Genomic DNA, 21,615 nt, shown 5'->3' with positions numbered 1-21,615 from the left:
ACACATGCAACAATATGAAGGCACATGCACAGAATTACATGAACACGCGGAATCAAACAGACGTACGTGTCTGGCTGAACTTTCACAAGCTTTCACACGGTAGACATTAGTATGCAAACACACACACACATACACACACACACGCATCAGAGTCAGGAAGGAATGCTGATAGAAGCTATGGTTCGATACGCTGGTTGGACGACACATAAACAGTGGAAGTTTCAACCTCAAAGGCTGCGCACACGTCTGTTAACGCATACATGCACACACGCCATACACACACACACACAGCACTCGTCGGCAACATGTAACACACACACAACACTTGGACTATCGCATTCCACTAATGAAATTAAGCCTATAAATGTAGCGCTCGGTTAGGAAGACAAAGCCTGAACTTCCCTCCAAACAGAGGGAGAGGGGGCGAGAGACAAAGAGTCGGAGCAGATAGAGAGAGGCTGTGAAGGCAAAGTTGAAAACAGAGGGGGCAACTTTACAGAGAGGGTGAGCGATGAGAGACCGATTACAGGAAGACAGAGGAGGCACAGACGCTGGGGATGTACGGGGGGGGGGGGATGTTAGTTCTTCACATCCTGAAGAACTAAAAGGGAAACTCCAATCGGAGGCTTGGTTACGGCTGGTGGTTAGCAAAAATGATATGGTGTGTGAGTGGTTTTTAATCACAAATCACAGACTCTTCTCAGCAGCGCCGGAGATATCGAGAATATTTAGAAGGACAGTTCTGTTTTATTATAACTTCTGGTCTTATTTTTGTAGTTTTGGCCATCACGTCCATAAAGAAATACACGGACTCACATTCAGTTAGTGTCATCAGGGTAATCTGATATAAATTGTCTCTGAAATTGTGCATCAGATTTTTAGGTTTATAAGTTTACATTTTCGCACAGATGTGATTGTTTATACCATTCATACGAATTCCATTCACCATTACTGGCACACATTACCATAAAAACAATTTCAGAAGACAGATTGAGCTAGATGTGCACCAACAATTCAAGATTATCAAGATGACCACGGTCAATCACCCGTTTGTTACGTAGAAGAAAAGCAGATTTACTCTGCTGTCGTTCTCTAAAGATAAGAGAAATGTCTGCTCTTCCAAAATGCTTTGGTAGTGTTGTTGAAATGAGGTAAATGTATTGAGTTTGTGTTTACTATATAGGCTGACGCAATAAAAAAAAAAATACTTGCTAAGTTAGTACAATAAAGAACTTCAGATAACCTCAAGCTCTAGATTCAGTCTGAATACCTACTGTAGGTGTGTGTGTGTGTGTGTGTGTGTGTGTGTGTGTGTGTGTGTGTGTGTGTGTGTGTGTGTGCATGCATGTGTCGTGTTGCACTGGTAGACTGCAGAAGGCAATAGGCATGTCCATAAATCATTTAATTCAACTTTAGGAGTAGAAAATGCATCACACCTCCTTCTCCCAATTTTTCCTTGAGTCTTTCAGACAAGCTGAAGGCAAACAAAAACACATGTGCACACACACACACACACACACACAATTAACCGTGAATTAGAGAGGCAGCAAATCATCCTCTCATGCATTTTTGTTCATTCATTCATTGCGCTCTGCAAATTAACGTGTGCACAAAAGGCTTTCAAATGTTGGCATGCATTTCATTGTGTTATACAATTATGTGGCATTGATGCCAAAGCATTCTAGGATAATCATCAATTACTCCACTGGTATTTTGCAAGTGTGTCTGACTGTCGGTATGCGTGCGGAGGCTGGGGGGGGGGGGGGGGGGGAGCCATCGAGGTTCAATCACTTCAACAGTGAAATGTAAAACACCGCGAGGATAAAGCAACGAAATTGACCTATGCACAGAATAATGATGAAAGAGAGGTCTGTTATTAATAAATAAGCGCTGAATACAAGTTGTGTACTGTATTGAAACGGCTGAATCTACGCGTCATTAAACATGAAAGGCTCAGGCTATCATCATTTATAGGTGGACCTATAGGTAGAAGGGTACATTCTGACCAAAGTTACTTGTTACCTTATGACTGGAACATTTGGTATCACTAGCGCCATATAATCCATTCAGACAGAAGGTATTTATATATATTTATACATGTGTTTGGTTAACTACTATATGTATAGATTTAACTCACTGAACATTCCCCAAGTGCGCTGGTCCGTCATGCAAACTGACCACCTGCTGTCTCCTGTGCTGGTTTAGGTGGAGCTGTCTGACAGCACTTCCCACACCATCACCGACGCCTATGCTGGGAAGGAATACATCATCCAGGTAACGTCTCCTGTCTTGCCATTTTACCTGACCTAAAACAATCCACCATCGGAAACAATTTGGATCCATCAGAAACAAATAAAATCAAAATATACACCTAGAAATGTATTTGTTTATTCATATATGTATTGCTCTATGCTTCATGTTTTTAGTTGATACGGCCTTGTTCTTGCACTACTGACTATTCAAATTAAATGTAAGCGTATTAATGAATGCTTCTAATTTGCTGAACACTGTCCTTGTGTTCAACAGGTGGCTGCCAAGGACACAGAGATCGGAACATGGAGTGACTGGAGTGTTGCCGTCCACGCTACGCCCTGGATTGAAGAGCAGATTACTTCGACAACCGAAGTGGACTTTCCCACCGGTAAATTACAGCCTCACTTAAAGCCCGTTCCTTTTATTCTTACCTGTTGGTCGCTTTCAGAGTCGGTGACATAAGTCAGCTGGGTTGGGATGTGATCAGCGTCGGCACTGTACTGACTGAGATGAACATTTTCTAATCCACACTGTCAAGATTGAAGGACCGTGTTCTTGTGCTGGGCTTTCTTTGATGAAGGTTTCCCAATGCATGTCGTACGTTCCACATTAAAAGACACACTCAGTCAGAAACACATTTAAAAGTCTGACTGGCTGAACTGATGCAGCGGATTTCAATTTCTGAATGAATATATTTGGTCATAAACCAAAGTGTTGGAGGATCACCAAAGTGCTTACAATTCCTCCTGTGGGAGACATGAATGTGTTTACCAAATGTCACGGAAATTCATCCACTCGTTATTGAAACATTTCACTCAAAACCACGGATACAAACCTCATTGGTTGCACAATAGAAAAAGTCAAAGGAAAATACAAAATGTTTGTCCAGAATTCAGTACCAATCCATCTAGTATTTCACTGGAAAAGTAATCAGTGAAGTCAATGAGGGTCATCCTCTGGGCACCATGCACGTCTGTACCCACCCAATGGTTGTTGTGATATTTTCAGTCTGGACGTAAGTGGTGGACCCCTGCTGCTGACTGCTAATGTGGCTAAAAGGTTTGCATGAGAAGGACAGAATAAAGATGAGAAAGAGGCGAAATGCAAATTGGTGTCTAACAGTAGCCTGTGATGTAGTGAGATGGCTTGTTATGAATAGTTAATGATACACTTTTTAACTCCCCAAATATGCAAATTGACCAGTTCAAGGAGAGTAGGAGATTGATAAAGATAGAGTGACGATGGGCTTAGTGTGTGACTGTATGTATGTGGAATTATTACAATAGTATCTCTATAATGCTGTTTGCTTTTTGTCAGTTGTGAAGAAATCATTAAGATGATAATATAGTATTCCTCTAATGTTTTGAGCATTGTTCTCTCCGCCCACGGCCGTCACGCATTAAATGTCCTGAGCCAGATAGGTATGAAATTAAGTTTGGTTAATAACTTTCTTTATCATTAAATTGAGTACACTATAAGCGTTTGATAGCCTTGAACTTTTATCGCAGCTTAAGCTACAAGATCCAGCAGCCTCGAGACAAATCGACACACATCAACCTGAGCGCCCGAACAAGGCCTCAGGGAAACGCCGCGCCATCTTTTAAAAAACGCTCACGTTCGTCCTACAGCCTCAGATCACTTTCTACGTTTTATTTATGCATGAGAAATGATCATTTGACATTAAATTCACTACAGATTATTATATTCTGTGCGTCCCTTGACACACACACACACACACACACACACACACACATACTCGTACACGCAAGGACAAAAACGATCTCAAGGAATTACCTTGTTGGCACCCCTTGTGGCAAAATTCAAGGATGTCTCCAGTCGAAATCTGTCCCCGCGCTGCTGGTCTCTGAACAAGGCATCCAATTGCAGGTCTTTGGTTCTGTTCTCTCTGATCACGCTGGAAGAGCAATGCGCTTGTGAAAGGACACGTTTTAAATGAATAAACACTGAAAAAGAGTGGGCTCATTCCACAACGGCTTCAGTTGCAGTCCTGCTGTGATCTGGCAAATGTACAGCAGGAAGTGGTAATCTACACCATCATATCAGGCTACGAGCAAACACTTTTATTATGATATCGAAAACAGAACTTTAATGCAAAATCTTGTAAATAAAGGTGTTTTGTTTGTGGTTAAAAGCTACTTTGTATGGCTGTGTCGCCACGTTGCTGTCTCTTGTAATGCAAGAGTGTGCTTTTGCACCTACAACCAAACCCTATAGTGATGTCATGGTGTACTGACCACACCCTAAGTACGCTTCTGCGTCACTGCAACAAACTGAGACCTTCAACCAATGGCCGTTGAAATAATCTGGATTATTCAAGTGTCAACGGATTTGTTACAGCTCCTGACTTATACCAGTCATACCACCAAATGTAACTATAATGCACCACACAACTGGTCCATCCTAAAGATTTACATAGTGTTGCTCGCACAAATTCTGTCTTTTTTTAACCAGAATTGTGTCTCAAAGGCCACGCACATTTGGGCCTGACCATGTGATGGGTGGAGATTGTTGCACCCTGAAAGGACATGCACATACAAGCAGTTTGGTTGAACCCCTGACCTAACTTAAAGCCCTGAATCCAAACCTACGCCACTGCATGTCAAACATATTGATAAATTCACTTGAGCAAACTTTATTTATCAACCGTGCAACATGGCTTTTACATCCGTCAAGTACAAAAAAAGCAAAGAAGAGAATTAATATCCTAAAGCTGTGATTCACTGACAACATGAACCCAATTTGAAACGGTTCTAAGAAAAGATTCAGTGTGTCTACCTGTCTTTCTCTCATCACGCTGGCCGTCCGTTGACGTTTCTCAACAGTTTTACAGTCCAACAGTGACTCCTGTTGGTCATCAGCAGCACTGCGCACAGATCGTCACAGTCAACACTGAATGTGCTTACGCATGCCTTAAAACACACAAACACATGCTGAATAGCACACATAGAACATGCAGCATGCATAACAGTCCCTCTCTCACACACACACACACACACACACACACATATAAATACACACATACACAGTGCCTTCTTCTGACAACATGCAGTGTACACACACACACACACACACACACACACACACACAAACACTGACTCAGTTCACAGTGTATTATTCTTGTTCTTGAGTAAAGAACAGGAGGTTATTGGGATTCTCATCATGCCTCCTCTCAATCCAGCTGCAGCTTCTCTGCTTCCCTTCTCTCTCTCTCCTCGTCCCGTTCTCTCATGCTCTTTTTCTCCCTTCCAGGTCTCTCTTTCAGTCTTTTTCTTTCTCTGTTCCTCTCACGTCTCTGTCTATTGATCACTCAACTCTCTCCTACTCTTATCTTTCGTCACCTCACCCTTCGTACTTATCTCTTTTTCTGGCCCTTTTGCCCCCTTCTTTACAGATGTTACTTGCTGGACGACTGATTGCATCTGTTGTAACTGCTTTGTTAATACCAATGAAGTGACCACGGGGTTTGGTTGTCATTCCCATTGATGCTTTTACCCCATTTCTCCATGATTTAGTTTTTAGTTTGTCCCTCTGGTGTAAAATAAATGCAGTTTATTTAGTTTACACGTAACACAACACAATTTATTCAAGTCCAGACAGGGACTCTGTCACACATTTAAAAAGTCAAACTAGTAATTATTCTGTTTGCACTCTCTAATTGGAAAAAATGCACATTAATTTGAATCCCATTTGCAGGGAAACCAGGAAAATATCATACTTCCTGTCCACAACAGGACCAATAAACACACAAGGAGACAACTTTTTTCCAGCTGACCAGCTTGTTAACATCGACGCACTGACCAATATTTCTTGGCTGCTCAGTCGAATAGGAAATGAAATGACTTCCTGTGACTTATTGATCGTGTAGCTCACAGTCTAAAAACACAGTCGCTCTTTCCCCATTTCCTTTCTGTCTTTCTGCTGTCTTAACGTCTGCCACATGTTTTTCTTCCTCCATTTTTTATTTTTGTTTGTTTGTTTTCTGCGTTCGTGCATCAGAGGGAACAGGTCGCCCGTACCTCATGGAGAGTTGCCTTTACGTGCCGGCTCTGTTTCCTGGCATCAACAGCCTGATTCCACTCCAAAAGTAAAAGCCCAGTGACAGACAGGCGACGTTTAGAAATCCCTCAGTGATTTGGACCATATCCCACATTCCACGAAGTAAAAAGCGGACGCAGTCGAGGCTTTAAAAAGTTGCAGCCATCCTTAGTGTTGCAGCCATCTAAGAAGATATAAGTGTCTGCCTCGCCCACTCCGTGAGACAGAAACTGGACACTGTCTCGCACCAAACAGGCAACACTAGATATCACGTCTAATATCCCTCATGTCTACATCTATTTATAAATGCTCACAAGTTTCTGCTTAATAAGCAGAAACCGCAGCTAAATGTTGAAGCAAATGCTGAGGTTCTTTAAGGTCCTCTTTGCTAAATGCTGGCTCCACTTCACAGGAAAACCACTACTTATTCCTACGACATTATGTCTTTGAGGTGACAGAGAGTATTAAGAAGGCAGGTGTCATTTCATGCGTTCAATCATCGGTCAGTTTCTACGTAAACAGTGTTGGGCGATTGGCATAGTTGGAGCTCTGCCACAGTTGCAATGGACACGAAAAAGAAGCAGCAGTATAAACATTTAGTTTTAAAAAAAAAAAATGAATGTACGAGCCTTAACTACAACTCCCAAGGTGCATTTGGATACAAAACATGAATCCTAAAATTCAGGCGTGTGCTCCGCCGAGGGCACGTAAAAGCTGCAGTGTAGGCTTTGTAGATATCTGAAAATAAATGCAGGTTAAATCAACTCGCTTTAGGAGCAAGAGGTCAATTTTGGATGAATTTGGGATCGCTGACTCTGTTTTTGTCTCGTTTAGTTCTGGTTTGTTTTCGTATTTTGTATTTACTGCGGCTGTGATTGGCGCCTCGTTCCGGCTCCTTCTTCATACAGTAACGACGGTAATTGAGGCTCATGGGCATAGAGCAATAAAACCCACAGCCATAAATAAGATAAGGCTACAGCAGTGTTTATCCAGGAGTCGTCTGTCCTGTGTGTCTGCAGTGGGTGTGTTATTAAGAGAAAATGTTGAAATGGGGACCGCATGGATGATCACAGATGTTGATTTTCTTACAATCGTCTTTACAGTTAAATATCCTAAAGCCTCAAACTTCAACTTTACCTTAAAGGGAACTTAATCGTATTATCTTCTCTTCCTCTTTTCCAATCTTCACCCATCGCTGTTGTTTTCTCTTTCTTCTCCTCATCTCCCCCTCACTTCTCTGCCTGCCTGCTCTGCTCTGCTCCCTCTCTTCACCTGTTTCTCTTCCCCGCTGTTGTTCATCTATCTCCTCCTCACATCATTGTCATGTCTCCCTGTCCCCGACTACCTCGTTACATCAACGTACACCCCATAACTGTCTCTCCTCGTCGCCATCACATTATGTCTGCATAATTTTTTATTTCCGCCACCACTCCAAAGCAAAATGTTGTGCTGCAGGCAGGAAAGGATCGCACAGAGCTGCTGAACATGGTTAATGTGTCCTAGTTCTCTCTCTCTCTCTCTCTCTCTCTCTCTCTCTCTCTCTCTCTCTCTCTCTCTCTCTGGCTATTTCACACCTGGCTGCCTCTTCCTGACTCCCAACACAGTGCTACACAAAAGTCATTAATTAGAAGGAGAGGGAAATCATATTCTCTCTCCAGCAACAAAAATGCAGCGGGTTCAAGACTGAGCTACAAACAATATGCGTGAGTTAATATCTTCTGTGCTGCCTGCACCCGTTTTAATAAAACATTAAACTGGGATATTTTTATTTGTCATGTTATGTAAAATCCAAAAGCACTAAAACGGCTTAAGCACATCGTCATTTCCAGCATATTTATGTTTGCCACCAGCTGTTAAGGACCCGCCCCATACACATTAACATAACCGTATTCAGCTGGAAACGGCAGTTTTTCAGCTTAAAGTTTAAATGATTATTATTGTTTTGTTATTGATTTGCTGCTCTGAAATGTTACCAGGACATAAAGGTTATTGCTTTCAAGTCTCAATTCATGTGAGGTCTTCAGGAAGTCAAGTCTCAGCGCACTCAAAGGACTTAAATGGAACTGAAGACGGTCTAAATATACAGCTCATTATGGGTGTGTAGATGGGTAGATTTTCAAAGTGTGTGTTAGACCGTCTCTCTCTCTCTCTCTCTCTCTCTCTCCCTCTCTCTCTCTCCGTTTCCCCGGGGTTTCAGAAAGACTTCACTTCATAACTGCTTTGACAAGTCCCATATTGACTGCGCTTGCAGATTAGAATTGATTCCACTCTGCACTGTATTCTCCTTTCTGTTTGGTTCTTCCCGGTGTGATGAGTACTTTTCGGTGTCCATTCATCAATACGACGTTTTTGAGTATTTTTGCCCCTTAGGAACAAATGATTGTGTCACACTGTATGAAGAAAACAGGAAAGAAGAACCAAAGGAAAAGAGTTAGGATTAGGAGGAGGTTCCTTATAATTTGCTCAGTAAGGTTTATCGTGTTTTCCGATTGTTTTTTTTTCCAGAGACTAAGACCTCCCCCATCCCGTCCTCCAACGCACCACAAAAGGCTGAACCTCCAGTGGGCAGAGCTGCAAGACTCCTCACATTTTTCTCCCCTTTGCTGTTAGGAATGCTGCTGCTTTTCATGTGGTGAGCAAACACACACACACACACACACACACACACACACACACACTCACACACTCTTCTTGTAATGAGTCTACAAACCCCTCGACTTTGAATTCATTAATTCAGTCATTCAGTCACATATTGGCAAGTCGATGCCTATCTATTGACGTCAGGAGCTCGTTTAACAGAACGAGAGCAACAACGATTGAGTTTGTTTTATGACCCAGCAGGGTGTTTTTCTTCATATTTTTCTGCCGAGCCCCTGAAGGGATTGAGGTAGAATTCAATGCAAGGCTGTCCCATTTCATTAATTTTACAAGTTTTACTCCACAAATCATGCCGTAATAGCACATCTCCTGCCGATGATGTAGACGTTGAACAATGGATGTTGAAATGCTGAATGTCACGGTTCGCTGTAATGGTTTTTGCCCCCTATCTGATCCGAAGAAGGAACGCTGCCAAACAGCGCCCCTATAATAACACTTTAACCAAATAACATTAAACTTGGCTGCATCTCTAACTGAACACCTGCAGCTCATTTGAACCACTGGAGGATGAATTTCTTGGTCATTCTATCATAGGCTGTACTACAGCGAGTCCAGCTGGGAATCTGTTATGTTATGTTAACACACAGTGCTAGCTCTCATCACAATGTGTGTCTGTGCTACAGGTCAATGCGAGTTTATACTTCTGCTCCAGTGCAGTACAGAAGGAAACATTCAAATATTTGACGATTATATGAAATACAATGGATAGTTGAGGAGTAGACCAGTGGTTCCACCAAAGAGACGTATCCCCTCTAAACCTCTCACATGGTTTAATTTAGAGAACTGTTTAAGGCCCAAAAAGGTTAAATGTTCTAACACAACAATGGTGGTTCCTGATGAGGTTAGCGCGGATGCTGCGTCTGAACTGGAGAGTATTTCTTCGTGTAAAGAAGAACAACCGTGAAGAGCTTTTCCCGTCTCGCTTCAGTAAGAGTTTGATGGACAGATGGTCCATCCAACCAGCTGCCAAGTATCTTTTGACAGTTCCTGCCCTTTTCCAAACAGTTTCCAATGACGGCTTCTCAGATGCTTCTGTGCAACAAAGCGTCTGGCGTGTCAGTTTACCTTGAGATGGCCTTTGGTTGGGAATTGGTTCTTTTGCTTTGGTAAAAAGACAGAAAGATTATCTACAACCAGACATATACAACCAGTACAACTACTAACTAATACATAAGGGATGTGTCTAAAACAAGATCGACGAAACAGATGATCCCATTGTTTGTTGAGGTGCAGCTTGTGATGCCTAATTTGTTGCTTTTGTCCGTTTCTCTCTAGATGTAAATGTCGTATTGCTGAAGGGAGTAGGAGGAAGAAGAAGAGGAGGAGGAGGCTGGTCTTTTTTCTATTTTGCACATGTTTCCAGGATACAGTGCATTGATCATTTCTGTCCATCACTCAGTTACTCACCGAGATTACTTAGACATGAAACTAGACGATGATGATGCCATTTAGCATTTTTGATAAATGGAGACGAAGAAATTCTTCAGAGGAGCTTTTTGAAAGCGGCTCCAGCAACAACAGCAACAGCAACAACAACAACAACAGCAGCAGCAGCAGCAGCACCAACAGGAGCAGCACCAACCACCACCACCACAACAACAACAACAACTACAGCAGTGATATCAGCATAAACAGTCTTGTATTACCCCCTTGTGGCTTTGGTTGGCCACAGCAGACTTTGTTTGGCAGACAACAGTTTGGTTTGGGAATCTCCTCTTCAGATCAAGAAAATCGACTCTTCAGACGACAACAAAAAAAAAAAATCTCCCCATTACCTTTTCGTCCTTTTTTTTTTTTTTTATTGATTATGAATTTATTTTCACTTTCTTCTGAAATTTCAGCACCGTACAGACGAACACACACACACACACATACAGTGTGTTTGTGTGTATAGTAACCGTAGCAGTCCCCATACAGCTAAATCATCATGCCAAAGACTCAACTCGCCCCCAAACAAAACGGTTCCCAAACAATTCACTGAACTTCCTGAAGCCCGTGTCTGCCTTCGTCGTGGGTTGAAAACCCCAGAAAGTTATATATATGTGTGTGTGTATGTGTGTGTGTGTGTGTGTGTGTGTGTGTGTGTGTGCGCACAACACCAAATTGATGCCAACTCAAACAGTAGAAAAATGAAACTTGGAACGAGTCCGAGGAAACCTGCAGCTCCCATTTTGTGTAAACCTGCCATTTATCAAAGAAGCCAGACAAATACTCAATCAGACTCTGAATCTGCCAACGACTGAATCAAGCTGACGGAGCGAGTTGTTCTGTTCGATTTTGAGGACTGAACACCGGAGAGTTCAGTCACCGTAGTCTGGCTTATTTACACGATTAGCTTTACACTCCGCTTTCAACGACTGGCAAAGAGGACCTGGATTGTAAAATAAATAGATAAGTGGATCTGAGACTGAACAGTTGTTTGCCCACCCATTTGTTTTGGCTCGACGACGAAGTTGGTTATTGAAACATCGAGACGATCTCTGTTGGTTTTCAGTTCTGCTCTGTGCTGTAAAATAGAATAACACAGAACGGTTTGCTTCCCGAATTCTGACGCCTTTACAAACATAAAAAAAAAAAAAAAAATGTCTTTTTGCAGTTTACATTTCAATAGCCAATATCACCAGTTAATATTATGTTATTCAAAGGAATATTGATGTGTTTTATTGTATTTTTTTATCTTATGGACAAATAATACAAACACACATATAGGATTTTAGTTGTTTTTTTCTTTCAGACATTAATAATGGCTTAATTCTCCTTGCTCATATTTTGTAAACTATGATATGTAACTTTAACATTGAACAAAAAGTTTATTATTTAATAATAATAATAATGTATGTATTAGCAGTAGAATGTCGTAACCTGTACCTGGGGTCTTTTTTATAGATGTATATACAATGACAGGTTTCAACCATTAAATGTGACCATTTCACAATGAATGATGACACACTGGCCTCACATTCATTTCGTCCTTATGAACTGATACAGAGAGAACACACTAGTTCACCGTTATTCGTCCTGCTCTGACCTGGTTTGTATTTTTTTTCTCACTTTGACTTGATGGTAAAAGTACATTTACAGATTAATTTACAGATATATTGGTATTGCGTCGACTACTGTTTGCATATATGATGCGTCACTCTCTCTTCACTCACATTGCTTTTTTTATTCTTGACATTTAGACTGTTTCATCAGGTGGTACGTTATCACAGGACTGGATTTCATTGATTTAAGTTATATATTATATCATATTGTATTATATTACATGACACACACATACTAACGTGTTAGTACGTGTTCAAGCTAGTTTCCCACTCAATGAAAAGCTCTACGCTAACAATGACTTGCTACTTTAGTGTGTTAGCATGCTAGTATGTTCTTATAAGCACTAAACACAGAGTGCAGCTGAGGCTGATGTCAAAGACAGACGCCTGTCTGTTCACGTTTCTTGTTCATTTTGTTCCAAACGTGAATTTGGAAATCAAAAAAAAACAAGCCATTCTGAAGCGCTGCCACTTTCCCCTCATTGTTCTGGTTCTCAGGTCTGAACAGAGAGATGTTTCACCCACTAAAAACCATCTTCAAGCAAAGTCTTGTTAGTCGTACACACTGAAGAATACGAGGAGGAGGTGACAGCAGTGTACGGGTGTTTTTGTTCCCATGTTTGTGTCCTAACAGTTACAAAAAAAAAAAAAAACCTAATCTTAAAGTAGCCCTATAATTTATATATTTTTATTATGACTTGGGTCATAATTTTGTAGCTTTGGCCATCATTTCTAGCGGCTATGATAACACATGGACTGTCACGGCAGTAATGCTACCAAATACGTTTGACCAAAGTGGGGTTTGATGTAAAACTTGGATGATGGTCTAACAGCTTGTGTTTCCGACCCTATCTGACGTCGCAGTGTTCAGATCTCGGTAAGTTAACTTTCTCAGATAAATAGAACATCAACATTCAGACGGATAAATTCAAAAGGAAAACAAGAACAAAGCAGGATTCGGTTGGTCAAAACTCTCCTCTTGACCTTTAGCTCTCTCTCTCTCTCTCTCTCTCTCTGTCTCTCTCTCTCTCTCTCTGCCTCCCTCTCTTTAATCTGTCTCACTGTCTCTCTTGCCTCTCTCAAGCTCTCTTTCTTTCAATATTCTGACAAGTTCTGGCAGGCCGACGTGCAGACCGAGGACAAATCAATACACCATCTAACAGCTGTCAGCTGAGTCCTCTTTGTGTGTGCGTGCAGACGAGAGTGTATCTACTGCCGTGGGTATTGCATTCATTAGTCTTTCCTTCCTCTCCCCTCTTCCCTCGCCTGTACTGGCCCGTCCTCTTTTTGTGTGTCGATCAGAACCCAATTAATATTTACAATGACAGTGCATGAAGCGAGCAAGGAGGGTAAAGAGACCACCGTGACATGAGACTGGTGAGGACTTAGTCTTATGTTGTCCTTGTTGTTGTTCAGGCTGAAAACAGTCAGAGTAAATAGCATTAAACTGGTATTTCTACCTGACTTTAATTAAATGCAATTGAAATGTTCAGCCATGCTCCCTTTGTGTGCAACCACGATGTGATCCACATTAACCTCTACATAGGAAAGAGTGCGTGTGTGTGTGTGCGTGTGTGTGTGTGTGTGTGTGTGTGTGTGTGTGTGTGTGTGTGTGTGTGGATATTCCATCCAGAGCCTGTCAGTTCCAACAGCCTCGCTCTGCTCTAATGACTAGCTTGACCTTTCACTGATAACTGGATGAATGACACGATCTCTCCTTCCCTCTCCATTCTGCCCTGGCTCTCGCCTCTTGAAACACTCAACTGGCTGCCTCCCTATCTTTGCTCCAGGACTTATCTTATCTTCTCTGTTTTACAATTCCTGTCTGTTTGTCACACAGTGTTTTAACTCCCTTTTTCTCGTGTTACTTACTTACAGAACCTAATCACACTCTTTTCTTACACATTTTTCTACATCTTCTTATAATTTGTCCTTATTCTTGTTAATAATTTACTCAGTTTTGAAGCCATATATACATAAACATTTCACAGATCAAAACATGTGGCTCGTTGTGTACACTTGTGGTTTTGCTTTTGTTTGAATGTTAATATTTACTTCATGAGACACACCTATAAAAGCTCTCTCGACAATCCAAAACAACAGCTCTGCCATAAATCTACCTTTAGAAAGATGCTAATGATCAGTGTCAAGGTATTAATTTAACTGTTAACTATTCATGTTTATTATTGAGGTTGAAGTTTGCACTGGTGTTGAACTGGACTTACATGCAGATTAATTAAACTACCCTTTTTTAAGGCTTTGAACGGCCAAATTCAAAACTATGTTACTTCAATTAATTAGTTTAATTTATTCATTAATTAAAAAAAATGTCACACCTTTGGAGAACAATGAAAAAGAAGTAAAAAGTCCTCCGTGTGGCCACCGGAGGACGGCAGAGACGACCTCTTTCGCTGTGCGCTGTCTGTGGTGCTGAAACGTCTCAAAGCGCTCTCTATCTCCGTCCTTTCCTGCTTCTCTCCATGGTGCTGAATGATCGGTAGACAACTCTGATTCCATCACTCCTCTGTCCTCATGTGACTTGCAAAGCTAACGAAGTCCACCATCATGATGGACGGTCCAGCGCCTTTGCAGAAGAATTGTGTGGAGCAGAACATCAGTATGTCACAGTGCATTAGTAACCGTGTGCTAGTGAACACCGACGTGTAAAATAACAGGCAAAGCAAAAATGTCATTCTCCTCTTTTATTCCGGCCTGATGCCGGCTGTTCCAATAATTGCTTGTCAGGCGTAAACACAACAGAACACGCTTGTTTTCACTGACGTCTATGAAGGGCTTGAGTTGTGAGTCAGTGCTACGAAATGACAGTTTGTGTCCTCAGTCATGTTCACCACCATTACTGCTGGAACATGTCCAAGATGTTTCTCAGTGCCGACGGCAGCCTCCTTCTCCAGACTCTCGTGCTTCTCGTGATTGCATTGATATTGTCACTCTCTTCAAGAGCTGACCATATTGCCATACATACAGGCTCGGTGAGTCAGGTCTCCTGGAACAGAAGCAGACGTGTCTTTTAACTTAAATCACAAAGCAGCTGTTAACACTGTCACTGCATTCGAGACACAGAAATAGAAAAAGCAAATCACAGATTGAATTTGAATTCTAAATGACTACTGATAAAGTCAATTAGAAGGAGAAAAAAAAAAAAGAGAGCCGGGCTCATTAGATGCATACCACTTAAAGGGATTAAACAGATATAATCGTGGATCCTTAATAGAGACATTATTAAAATTGGATTTTACATGACTGGTGAAATGTAAATTGAATGCATGCCAAATTTCAGCCTTTGAACTGACACACCCATTTAAGACCCCTCCACTCAGTGGGATTGCCTAATTTGAAATACGAGAGTCTAAATTTTGTTCCAGTTAGGGTTCAATATTGGTATTATTCTGCCTGTCATTCATATCATAAAAACACTATCTTAACAGAACCAACAGCGGCATTATTTGTAAGACAACCTGTTGGTTTGGTTTATAGTGCGCGGCTCATCGTATTAGTCTCAAGCCCATTTTGGATCCTGAAACAGTGTAAACTATCATGAATTTAGAATCATGTTTACACCTGTAAGAAGAGGCTGCAGACAGTGTCATTCACTTCACAAGTCCCAGTCGTTTGTGTTCGTTCTGTGGTCTCTTTAGCCCTCTAGTGGTGCTCAGAGAAACTGCAGCCACTAAAGGTTAGAACTCTTCTGTGAAAGCCTTGATCAAATGACTCTCTGCTGTCGCTAATGCTAATCAGTCCTCCAATACAAAAATTTGTTCACCAAAAATGTTACTATAATAAATATTGGGCAATTACCACACTGACAGTTTCATTCACTGGTCACAATACCAGTCAGGGCCCGTAATGCCATAGAAGCAAAACCACTGTAGAAATATGTGATTAAATATATATGACTATGACATGTTGGACTAAATACTGAATAGGCTTAAAATTGAAATGTAAATATTTAATTTATGATTGATTGAATTTGCAAAAGGTCACAACTGGACATTTTCATTATTTACAGTGTCATGCAGTGTCCCACAAAGATAGGGACGGTTTGTAACTCAACCTATACCCAACCTATATTTGAATTACATGTCGGTTGGATTCTTAAGATAAAACAGAAGTAAGTCTGATACAGTATATATATATATATATATATATATATATATATATATATATATATATATATATATATATATATATATATATATATATATATATATATATAAACACATAGAAACTGTTTCCCTTTTTTCCTTTTTTTAACAGAGGCAAAAAGACATGTTGGACATGGATTTACTTTTCACCGTGTTGTTCACAAAACATAATCGTATTACATTAAATAACTTCGAAATAAAACTACTTAATTAATGTACTGGGAACAAATAAGATCCTTCTGAAAGACGGAGGGACGTTCCTCTGGCGATATCTAGCTGTTCCACCCATGACCTGTGGGTGGCAGCAAAGCGCCGTCGACCATCAGTACTGTACTACCGGAAAAACACCACAGAAGAAGTGTCAAACCTGTCGGTCGGTAAACCAACGCAGGGCGATGGGGTGAGTAACGTTATCCTTATATTTATCGACCAGTCGATCAGAACTGACTTAAAAAAAACACTTAAATTAGACAATATACATTGTTGTTACATGTTGTACTTGCCGGTAAAGCGTGTCCTACACTGCAGTTACAGCAGAGCTAATCGTGACAGCTGCTGTCCGCCTACACAAAGCAGCATCATTTCATGTCACTGTTAGCCGGTTAGCTCCTAGTTAGCTGTCATTTGTCAATTCTGTTCTCTTAGCTTGGTAAGAGTATGTTATCGAACATGTCTTCCGTTTAAAAACGGCCTCACGTTAACTTGTGAATGCCGGGACGAACAGAAAAGACGTTAGCCACTGTTAGCCTTGCAGACATACAGCAGAAATAACTACAGCAACGTTAGCTAGTAGCTAGCTAATTAAACATTCATGCTCGTGGGCTTAAACGTTTGAAAAAAATGATGTTCAAAGCAAGAGACTCGATAACGATGATGTAAATGTTCTACATTCCACTCAATTGCACGAGACACAGAGACCTAATTTCCAGTTCCCTCTGGGCTCTAGAGACATTAAATGAGCATTGGTCTCTCAGATGAACTCGCTTTTGTTTGAATGCGAAGTGAGGAACTAGTAACATTTTAGAAATGTCTCAAATTTCTGCCTTCACGAAGCAGAATTAGTTTGTTCCATTGCTAACTTCTAGACTCAGCTTTAGTGTCTTCTTTTGTCAACTGTGGTGCTGGAGAGGAACCCTTTTATACACGTGATGCCACAATATTATGCTTTTAATCATAGTGGAGGGAGAAGCCCCACTTTCAAGTCATTAATGCTCAATAAGTGGCAATATATAGAGAGAGCATATTCATTATTATAATGCTAAAACTGCTCTAAAGCCACTCACGCTGGAACGTTTCATATCATCTGCATTACCCAATGTGCACTGTAATGTTTGTATTTATTGTTTTTATGTAGTAGTTAATGTCTTTATTTGTGAGACTATATCTATATTTGATTTTTATTCTTTTTCTATTTTTGACGCATAATGGCAAAGTCACGTTGTCCAAACCTCATGGGAGGTGTATTTATTTAATGATAACAAAATCAGTATTTATAATGAGTTTTACCAGCAGGTATTGCAGTAGATCCGAACAGAACATTCTACAAAGGTACACATCTTCACAGTATTTTTTGGGGGAATGTAAGGTTATATAAGTATTTTATGTTTACCCCACTTTTCTCCTCTTTTCATTTCCCCTCATTAATCCTTCTCCTTCCTCCTCCAGTCTCCCTGACCGTTGCTGACCTTCCGTGGCGATTGCCCCCCCCCCCCCACAGCCATCAGTCAACATGCAAGGATTCTACTCCAAGCTGGACTCCTCCCCCTCCTCATCCCCGTTACTGGGGGCGGGCCTCGGGGGAGGAGGCGCCCCTGTACCCCTCAGCCTGGCCATGGAGACGGAAAAGGCTCAGGCTCTCCTACAGACGTTCAGCTCCGCCTCCCTGCTGGCGTCGGCAGGACTCGGTATGTTCTGCGTGGTGGCGGACCACGCCCTCCAGCTGTCCGTCATCCAGAACCACCTGTGGCTGCGCGCCGCCTTGGACAACGCCACGCACGGATTGGTGGGGCTGTGGTCGTGGGCCGTTGTTATTGGACTGAGGAAAAAGAGTGACCTGTATGAGGTGCTGCTTGCCGGTCTTCTGGCGTCGATCATAGACCTGGACCATTTCTACATGGCTGGATCCTTGTCGCTCAAGGTATGAAGAGTGATGACTTTCTGCTCTGTGATGTTGATCAGTTCATGTTTTTGCGATGAGTTAAAAAGTGCCTGCCCTTCATCAGAGTGCGTAGGTGTTTGCATAATTATCTATTTGTCTGCCACCATCTGTCTCTCCAAGGATAAGAAACCCATACCAGAGAGAGTGGAGAGGAATTGTAAATTAAAGTCTTAGTCAGGCTTTCTTCATTGACCATAGAATATGAAAAATTATGTTTTTTTTGCAGTGTTATTTTTGATCCATTTCCTTCTAGAGATGTCATCAAATTGCAGTGTGAAAAGCTTACACACCTGTCATGCCATCTTGCAGATTTGGGCCACATTTACATGTGTCTTTGTAACTTTTGTTTCCTATCAGAGGAGATCTTGCTCCTGAAGTACAGGGCTTGCAGTAACACAATTTGTAGATTCAGGAATGATGATATAAATATTCCCAAAAACACTTTGGGTTAATTCCCTCTCCCCCCGTTCTTCCAGGCCGCTGTGTCGCTCCCCCAGCGTCCTCCTCTCCACTGCTCCTCTCTCATCCCGGTCCTCTGCCTCTCGCTCCGCTTCCTCATGTGGATCGGACGCCTCAAAGACGCCTGGTGCTCCTTGCCGTGGATGCTTTTCATTTCCATGGCCACGCACCACGTCCGCGACGCCGTGCGCCACGGCCTGTGGGTGTGTCCGTTCGGCAACACGGCGCCGCTCCCCTACTGGCTGTACGTCAGCACCACGGCGACGCTCCCTCACCTGTGTTCCGTGCTCATGTATTTGACGGGAACCAGGGACGTGATCTCCACCAAACACGGGGTGGCCATCGATGTTTAGAAGTCACCGAGTTGCCGGCAGCGTCTGTGGCTGATCCGGTGTGGATCAGGCACAGACGATGCTCGAACAGAAACGAACAACATTTGTTTTTCGAGCCACCAGGATGAGGAAACCGTCACTGTATGATGTTGGAAAACAAAGAAAACATTTTGTTTTCCATGGATTGAGAAAATCTGTAAAATAAGTATTAGCTGTGGAACGTTCCAGTATGTGTAATAAGGAAATGTATAAGAATCTTGTTCACGTGTATCTGGAGAAGGATGCTGATCTCTAATAACTGTCTTAAGTGTAACGGAGCGACCCTTTAAAGCTTTGACATATCGTTCTGCTGATCTACCTAAACCCCGATAAGGGACCGGAGACTTTCTACCGTTACTTGTCCCCTGAACTCTTAACCAGTCACCACCTGAACTACCAACCGTCTGTCTACGTCCTCAGAAGGAACACTCAAGGAAAAGCCCACCAAAGGTCATCCACTAGCTGTAAGACACTGACTCGGTGTACAACACTATGTTATCACCGTTACCCCACTGTGCTTTTACGACTGCTGGTCTGTAGTGAGATGTAATGTGTTGTACTTTCATTACAGTGTAAGGTTTCAACCAATCACATTCTGCTGACAGAGCCACCATTAATCACCACAGAAGTCACCACTCTGCCACGTCAGCATATTCTCATGTTGCTGCTTGGATGAGCCTTATTTTTGAGATTTTTTTTGCAAATCAGAAGTTTCAGTGCCAAAATGGTGGTGGAAGTTATAAAAAAAACATATATATATACATATATATATGTTTTTTTTGTTGGTTTTTTTTACTGTTTTTTGTTTGCATTTAGCTGAAAAAAGTTGTGTGCATGAATCAACCTGATGACAGAGAACTGCTTTTATTTTATTACAATGTCAAACAGGAGATGATCTTTTCTAACATTTGACAGATCTGCTTTATCTGTTGGATGAAGTGAGAGGCGACCACTGTCCCTCATGTCCTCTCTATATCAAACACTCACAGGATTAGGGACCTGGAGAGATGCTGGAACGTTTCAAGCTTTCATTTCTTTTCAATAGTGTGTCTATCGCGACTGAAATGTTCACATAACGTATTGATCGACAGAAATATAAAATGTAGTCTTAATTGCCGCATTAACTTGCTGTGTATTGGTCGACTGCAGTTCTTGTGATGTTACTGTTATTTAATTATAATACAGAACATGTTGAAGTTCTTTCGAGTGGTGGAACCATGACTTGGACCGTTTACTTTAACTATTAATCTCACATGAGTGATATTATTCACTGAGACACAGAACATGTAGCGGTAGGAAGTCATGCCACTGTTTTAGATGTAGACGGGTAACACACGTATTCCTTAACACTGTTGTATTATTTATTACATCGTATCTGTTAGTACAGTGGATTTAATGGGTTTTTAGGAACTTGTAGTTATTATAATATTGCTTTAAATATAAAAAGGGATGGTGGACTCATCAAGAGGTTTCTGCTTCTATTTTTTTGAACTGGGATATATTTAGTTTTGGCATATGACATATTCACAGTATCCTCAAATAGCCATAACTGACAAATATTGTAATATCCATTTGTGGTTCTTTTTATTTATGTTTTCTTGTGGAGCTGCCGGTGGTTGTAAGGTTGTAATGGTGCTTGTTGTCCACTAGGTTGCTGCAGTGAGCCGTAGGGGTTCACAGTTTGCTGACTTGGCACATATTAGTGTGTGAGAGTTGTAGACAAACCAGTCCATGAGAATTTAATTTATTTATGTGTTATTATGCATTAGTTGACTTTTAGAAAGAGACGCACGACGGCTGCCGTCTCGTTTGAGTCACCGGTGTAACGATCTCTCTTACTGCTGCTTATGTGACCTTCATTCATGTAATATGTTGAATTTTGCACATTGTAAGACTTTTGTTTAAATTATGTTTTCTATTTGTGGATGTTTTTGTATGACGGGCGTTTGATTTTAATAGTAATAAAGTATAGATATTAACAGGATAGTTTGAAAATACAGAATATCCTGTGTATTTATTATTATTATTATTATTATTATTATTATTATTATGTTTGTGCATCAATACATGCTTAACCTGCTATGTTATGGTCTTTTTATGATTTTTATCATGATTCAACAAACTATACGATTACTTTTTATGATCTGCAACTTGCTATATTATTTACATATTTAATACTTTTTACGACACACTATACTATGACTTTTTTCACTTTTTCAAGCTAATATACTGACTTTTTAAAAACTTTTTGAAATACTATACTATGACTTTTTTCGACATACTATAGTATGACTTTTTAAAACTTTTTTCTACATACTATGCTATGACTTTTTTCAGGTTTTTTTTTACATGACTTGTTTCAACCTAATATACAATACATTTTTTCGACATACTATACTATGACATTTTATGACATACAATAGTATGACTTTTTTCACTTATTTCAAGCTAAT

At 41.0% G+C, this 21,615-nt stretch overlaps 2 protein-coding genes across 6 annotated transcripts in view; both read left to right on the top strand.

Annotated features, from left to right (window-relative positions):
* The window catches only part of cntfr (ciliary neurotrophic factor receptor), a 206,903-nt gene extending 194,991 nt beyond the window's left edge, over positions 1 to 11,912 (top strand). For all 3 annotated transcript variants that reach the window (XM_068705923.1, XM_068705925.1, XM_068705922.1), the window contains 4 exons: positions 2,206 to 2,274; positions 2,527 to 2,641; positions 8,815 to 8,941; positions 10,243 to 11,912. In XM_068705923.1, coding sequence (XP_068562024.1) covers positions 2,206 to 2,274; positions 2,527 to 2,641; positions 8,815 to 8,941; position 10,243 — 312 coding nt within the window. In that variant the 3' untranslated portion in view covers positions 10,244 to 11,912. The remainder of the gene's footprint in view (positions 1 to 2,205; positions 2,275 to 2,526; positions 2,642 to 8,814; positions 8,942 to 10,242) is intronic.
* Positions 11,913 to 16,517: 4,605 nt separating this feature from the next.
* tmem267 (transmembrane protein 267) lies at positions 16,518 to 20,362 on the top strand. Of its 3 annotated transcripts, none has more exons than XM_068705919.1 (3): positions 16,518 to 16,574; positions 17,840 to 18,311; positions 18,809 to 20,362. In XM_068705919.1, the coding sequence occupies exons 2-3, from the start codon at positions 17,904 to 17,906 to the stop codon at positions 19,142 to 19,144; spliced, it is 744 nt and encodes a 247-aa protein (XP_068562020.1). In that variant the 5' UTR covers positions 16,518 to 16,574; positions 17,840 to 17,903; the 3' UTR covers positions 19,145 to 20,362. The 3 variants fall into 3 exon arrangements, with proteins under 3 accessions (XP_068562020.1, XP_068562022.1, XP_068562021.1); XM_068705921.1 differs by having other exon boundaries at positions 16,541 to 17,722; XM_068705920.1 differs by having other exon boundaries at positions 16,541 to 18,311.
* The last annotated feature ends 1,253 nt before the right edge of the window (positions 20,363 to 21,615 follow it).

The sequence above is a fragment of the Cebidichthys violaceus genome, unplaced genomic scaffold (assembly GCF_023349555.1).
Source record: "Cebidichthys violaceus isolate CVI_PGR_0920_01 unplaced genomic scaffold, fCebVio1.0.p SCAF_12, whole genome shotgun sequence".
Classification (NCBI taxonomy): Eukaryota; Metazoa; Chordata; class Actinopteri; order Perciformes; family Stichaeidae; genus Cebidichthys; species Cebidichthys violaceus.
The sequence above is the reverse complement of the archived record's forward strand: the minus strand, read 5'-3'. Positions and strand labels throughout refer to the sequence as shown.

Coding starts and splice junctions, on each gene's coding strand:
- tmem267 (XM_068705919.1), top strand. CDS start 17,904: ATGCAAGGATTCTACTCCAAGCTGGACTCCTCCCCCTCCTCATCCCCG. Junction 18,312..18,808: donor CTGGATCCTTGTCGCTCAAG/GTATGAAGAGTG, acceptor CCGTTCTTCCAG/GCCGCTGTGTCGCTCCCCCA.